The sequence below is a fragment of the Bufo gargarizans genome, chromosome 11 (genome assembly GCF_014858855.1).
Source record: "Bufo gargarizans isolate SCDJY-AF-19 chromosome 11, ASM1485885v1, whole genome shotgun sequence".
In the NCBI taxonomy this organism is placed as follows: domain Eukaryota; kingdom Metazoa; phylum Chordata; class Amphibia; order Anura; family Bufonidae; genus Bufo; species Bufo gargarizans.
In genome coordinates this window covers 26,447,661-26,453,660 of record NC_058090.1, presented here as the reverse complement: position 1 = coordinate 26,453,660, position 6,000 = coordinate 26,447,661, and the positions used below count along the sequence as shown (strand labels likewise).

Below are 6,000 nucleotides of genomic sequence, written 5' to 3'. Positions count from 1 at the left end.
TGGGGCACTGCAGTCAGCATGGCTCCAGATACCTGTGACCACCTTATGGAGTCACTCCGGCCGTCTAGCTGCTGTCCGGGCTGCACACTGGGATACTCTGGATATTAGCTGCTGGTCAGAATACTGGGACTGTGTAGAACGCCATAATAAATCTGTGAGCAGTGAGCTCCACCTAGTGGTGGCTGAAAAGGAAAACTGGTTTAGTTGCCCATAGCAACCGGCCAGATTCCACCTTTTATATTCCACAGCTCCTATGGAAAATTAAAAGATCAATCTGATTGGTTGCTATGGGCAACTAAACCAGTTTTCCCTTTGCACCAGTTTTGAGAAATCCCCCAGTGCTCTTATATAATGCCCAATACAAGGCGGAATCCTGATCCACACTGTATCCTAACGGTCATAAGACTTTATTTTGTGATACTTTCACGCGTCTTGAGATTTTCATCTTTTTATATGAGTTTCTTACTGGACTTTTACTATACACCAGCACTTGTTGCACGCAGTAAGAGCTCAGACTACGTATCCCATGAGCCACCGCGGCGCATCGCTCGCAATGAGTAGTTGCTTTCAGCCGCAGTGCATTCTGGGAGCCGTAGTCCGGAGAAGAACTCTCTGACGTAGATCGTGTGCGACGGGACTGTTGACAGAGACGCGAACATGGCTCTATTTCCAGCATTTGCTGGGTGTTCCAGTGCCAGTGCCGCCCCTGAGCAAACGGGTAATCCTGAGAGAGAGCCCGGCCCTGTCCACCTGCCCTAATGATTATCTGTGTCCCGGGCAAAGAGCCCTTTCCCTCGCCAGATACCTCCTGTGCCCCTCCACCCTCGCCAGATACCTCCTGTACCCCCTCCACCCCTGCCAGATACCTCCTGTGCCCCCCCACCCCTGCCAGATACCTCCTGTGCCCCTCCACCGCTGCCAGATACCTCCTGTACCCCTCCGCCCCTGCCAAATACCTCCTGTGCCCCTCCACCCCTGCCAGATACCTCCTGTGCCCCTTCACCCTCGCCAGATACCTCCTGTGCCCCTTCACCGCTGCCAGATACCTCCTGTGCCCCTCCGCCCCTGCCAGATACCTCCTGTGCCCCTCCGCCCCTGCCAGATACCTCCTGTGCCCCTCCGCCCCTGCCAGATACCTCCTGTGCCCCTCCGCCCCTGCCAGATACCTCCTGTGCCCCTCCGCCCCTGCCAGATACCTCCTGTGCCCCTCCGCCCCTGCCAGATACCTCCTGTGCCCCTCCGCCCCTGCCAGATACCTCCTGTGCCCCTCCGCCCCTGCCAGATACCTCCTGTGCCCCTCCGCCCCTGCCAGATACCTCCTGTGCCCCTCCGCCCCTGCCAGATACCTCCTGTGCCCCTCCGCCCCCGCCAGATACCTCCTGTGCCCCTCCGCCCCCGCCAGATACCTCCTGTGCCCCTCCGCCCTCGCCAGATACCTCCTGTGCCCCTCCACCGCTGCCAGATACCTCCTGTGCCCCTCCGCCCCTGCCAGATACCTCCTGTGCCCCTCCGCCCCTGCCAGATACCTCCTGTGCCCCTCCGCCCCTGCCAGATACCTCCTGTGCCCCTCCGCCCCTGCCAGATACCTCCTGTGCCCCTCCGCCCCTGCCAGATACCTCCTGTGCCCCTCCGCCCCTGCCAGATACCTCCTGTGCCCCTCCGCCCCTGCCAGATACCTCCTGTGCCCCTCCGCCCCGCCAGATACCTCCTGTGCCCCTCCGCCCCGCCAGATACCTCCTGTGCCCCTCCGCCCTCGCCAGATACCTCCTGTGCCCCTCCACTGCTGCCAGATACCTCCTGTGCCCCTCCACCGCTGCCAGATACCTCCTGTGCCCCTCCGCCCCTGCCAGATACCTCCTGTGCCCCTCCGCCCCTGCCAGATACCTCCTGTGCCCCTCCGCCCCTGCCAGATACCTCCTGTGCCCCTCCGCCCCTGCCAGATACCTCCTGTGCCCCTCCGCCCCTGCCAGATACCTCCTGTGCCCCTCCGCCCCTGCCAGATACCTCCTGTGCCCTTCCGCCCCTGCCAGATACCTCCTGTGCCCCTTCACCCTCGCCAGATACCTCCTGTGCCCCTTCACCCTCGCCAGATACCTCCTGTGCCCCTCCACCGCTGCCAGATACCTCCTGTGCCCCTCCACCGCTGCCAGATACCTCCTGTGCCCCTCCGCCCCTGCCAGATACCTCCTGTGCCCCTCCGCCCCTGCCAGATACCTCCTGTGCCCCTCCGCCCCTGCCAGATACCTCCTGTGCCCCTCCGCCCCTGCCAGATACCTCCTGTGCCCCTCCGCCCCTGCCAGATACCTCCTGTGCCCCCCCGCCCCTGCCAGATACCTCCTGTGCCCCCCCGCCCCTGCCAGATACCTCCTGTGCCCCCCCACCCCTGCCAGATACCTCCTGTGCCCCTCCACCCCTGCCAGATACCTCCTGTGCCCCCCCACCCCTGCCAGATACCTCCTGTGCCCCCCCACCCCTGCCAGATACCTCCTGTGCCCCTCCGCCCCTGCCAGATACCTCCTGTGCCCCTCCGCCCCTGCCAGATACCTCCTGTGCCCCTCCGCCCCTGCCAGATACCTCCTGTGCCCCTCCGCCCCTGCCAGATACCTCCTGTGCCCCTCCGCCCCTGCCAGATACCTCCTGTGCCCCTCCGCCCCTGCCAGATACCTCCTGTGCCCCTCCGCCCCTGCCAGATACCTCCTGTGCCCCTCCGCCCCTGCCAGATACCTCCTGTGCCCCTCCGCCCCTGCCAGATACCTCCTGTGCCCCTCCGCCCCTGCCAGATACCTCCTGTGCCCCTCCGCCCCTGCCAGATACCTCCTGTGCCCCTCCGCCCCTGCCAGATACCTCCTGTGCCCCTCCGCCCCTGCCAGATACCTCCTGTGCCCCTCCGCCCCTGCCAGATACCTCCTGTGCCCCTCCGCCCCTGCCAGATACCTCCTGTGCCCCTCCGCCCCTGCCAGATACCTCCTGTGCCCCTCCGCCCCTGCCAGATACCTCCTGTACCTCTCTGCCTGATGCCTCCAGTGCCCCTCCGCCCCTGCCAGGTACCTCCAGTGCCCCTCCGCCCCTGCCAGGTACCTCCAGTGCCCCTGCCAGGTACCTCCAGTGCCCCCCTGTGCCCCTCTGTCCCTTCCAGTGACCCCCTGTACCCCTCTACACGCCACTGTGCCCAACCTCCTCTGTCCCTCACTTCTAATATAAGCAGGATTTGTTTACTGCCTTCAGGTGACTCCTGTTCCCAAATACTCGGATCGAAAACCTGGGAGGCACCAGAGATTTGGGGGTCACTATAATTTGTGGGGGAGCTGCAGTGTTGTCTCTATTGATGTCTCATCCGCAGGACTGGACTGGCTGAATAATCAGAGCTTCTGTACAGAAGATGCCCTGTCCCTGCACCAGCGCACCCAGCTCGCCCCGCCGCCCGCCCACCCTGTTTCTCCACTGTCCAGGTAGTCTGATCACATAGGTCACAGCATGTCGCTGAGTCAGGGCCTGATGAGAGTTATAGTTCAACAACCCAGATGGGTGCAAACACCTTCTGTGTGTGAACTAGTATATCTGCTACTTGGAAAGTTGGATGATAATTAGTATGACCCAGAGGCTTTGATATCAATAGCTGTCAAAGAGCTGTCCTGATAGTTTGTTACATTGTATCAGTGCAGATACAATGTATCAGTCTGGAGTCCAGGGGATTGTCTACAATGGATACCTTTGTAACAAAGTCTCAGCTATGAGACTGCTCTACTTTGTCTGGTAAAATGCTCGGCTCCCTCGTAATCAGTCGTCTCCATCGGGTGCTGTTGGTGTCCAGTATGTGACAGACCTGATAAACCCACTTTTTTTTTAAAGGGCATCTGTCAGCAGTTTTGTCCCTATGACACTGGCTGACCTGTTACATGTGCGCTTGGCAGCTGAAGACACCTGTGTTGGTCCCATGTTCATATGTGCCCGCATTGCTGCGAAAAATTATGTTTTCTTATATGCAAATTAGCCTCCAGGAGCAACGGGGGCGTTGCAGTTACTCTTAGGCCTCTTTTAGACGGGCGTTGCGGGAAAAGGTGCGGGTGCGTTGCGGGAACATGCGCGTGAGAAAAATCGGCATGTTTGGTACCCAGACCCGAACTTCGTCACAGAAGTTCGGGCTTGGGATCGGGGTTGTGTAGATTGTATTATTTTCCCTTATAACATGGTTATAAGGGAAAATAATAGCATTCTGAATACAGAATGCATAGTACAATAGCGCTGAAGGGGTTAAAAAAATAATTTAACTCGCCTTAATCCACTTGCTCGCGCAGCCGGCATCTCTTCTATCTGTCTTCTGTGTGCAGGAAAAGGACCTGTGGTGACGGCACTCCGGTCATCACATGATCTTTTACCATAGTGATGGATCATGTGATGACCGGAGTGATGTCACCACAGGTCCTTTTCCTGCATAGAAGACAGACAGAAGAGATGCCGGCTGCGCAAGCAAGTGGATTAAAGGAAACCTGTCACCAGGATTTTGTGCATAGAGCTGGGGACATGGGCTGCTAGATGGCCACTAGCACATCTGCAGTACCCAGGTCCCATAGCTCTCTGCGCTTTTATTGTGTTAAAAAACTGTTTTGATTGATATGCAAATGACCTGATATGAGTCCTGTAGTCGGAGATGAGTCAAGCGGAAAGGAGCCCAGCACCGCCCCGCGTCCTCCGAATCTCCTCCTTGCTGGCTGACGTCACAGAACTGGAGCGCCGAAATCTCGCGATACGCGAGCTAGCGCATGCGTAGTTCGTTCCCTGTGCTGATGCCAGCACAGGGAATGAACATGACGCCGACACTGCGCATGCGCTAGCTCGCGCATCGCGAGATTTTGGCGCTCCAGCTCTGTGACGTCAGCCAGCAAGGAGGAGATTCGGAGGACGCGGGGCGGTGCTGGGCTCCTTTCCGCTTGACTCATCTCCGACTACAGGACTCATATCAGGTCATTTGCATATCAATCAAAACAGTTTTTTAACACAATAAAAGCGCAGAGAGCTATGGGACCTGGGTACTGCAGATGTGCTAGTGGCCATCTAGCAGCCCATGTCCCCAGCTCTATGCACAAAATCCTGGTGACAGGTTCCCTTTAAGGTGAGTTAAATTTTTTTAAAATTTTTTTTGACCCCTCCATTGCTATTGTACTATGCATTCTGTATTCAGAATGCTATTAATTTCCCTTATAACCATGTTATAAGGGAAAATAATAATGATCGGGTCTCCATCCCGATCGTCTCCTAGCAACTGTGCGTGAAAATCGCACTTGTTTGCGGATGCTTGCGATTTTCACGCAGCCCCCTTCACTTCTATGGGGCCTGCGTTGCGTGGAAAACACACAATATAGAGCATGCTGCAATTTTCACGCAACGCTCAAGTGATGCATGAAAATCACCGCTCATGTGCACAGCCCCATAGAAGTGAATGGGTCCGGATTCAGTGCGGGTGCAATGCGTTCACTTCACGCATTGCACCCGCGCGGAAATCTCGCCCGTGTGAAAGGGGCCTAAGAGGCTCTGCTCTCTCTGCAACTTCTGCGCCTTCTCCACTATGATTGATAGGTCCAGGCAGTGAAAACGTGATCACCTCTGTCCCTGTCAATCCAAATGGAGAAGGCGCAGCAGTTGCAGAGAGAGCAGAGCCTCTAGGTCAGTGGTGGTGAACCGTTTAGTGGCAGAGTGCCCAAACTGCAACCTAAAACTTATTTATCGCAAAGTGCCAACACGGCAATTTAACCTGAATACTACCAAATATAGTGTATCTACCATGTACTTTATCATTTAGCTATAATAGCTTAATAGCCTACATTCAGTGCGCTGCTTGTGCCGTTCATAGTGCGCCCTGCGCTGATGAATGTCAGAAAAGGTCTGAGGCATCAATATGCCCGTGCCATAGGTTCGCCATCACTGCTCTAGGTGTAATGGTAACGCCCCCGTTGCTCCTAGAGGCTCATTTGCATATATGAAAACATAATTTTTCTCAGCAAT

At 56.7% G+C, this 6,000-nt stretch overlaps 1 protein-coding gene across 1 annotated transcript in view; it reads left to right on the top strand.

The window, feature by feature from the left end:
* Nucleotides 1-602: 602 nt before the first annotated feature.
* Nucleotides 603-6,000, top strand: part of LOC122921763 (nuclear exosome regulator NRDE2-like) — a 28,651-nt gene continuing 23,253 nt past the window's right edge. Inside the window, exons 1-2 of the mRNA XM_044271988.1 lie at nt 603-718; nt 3,341-3,449. Coding sequence (XP_044127923.1) covers nt 658-718; nt 3,341-3,449 — 170 coding nt within the window. The 5' untranslated portion in view covers nt 603-657. The remainder of the gene's footprint in view (nt 719-3,340; nt 3,450-6,000) is intronic.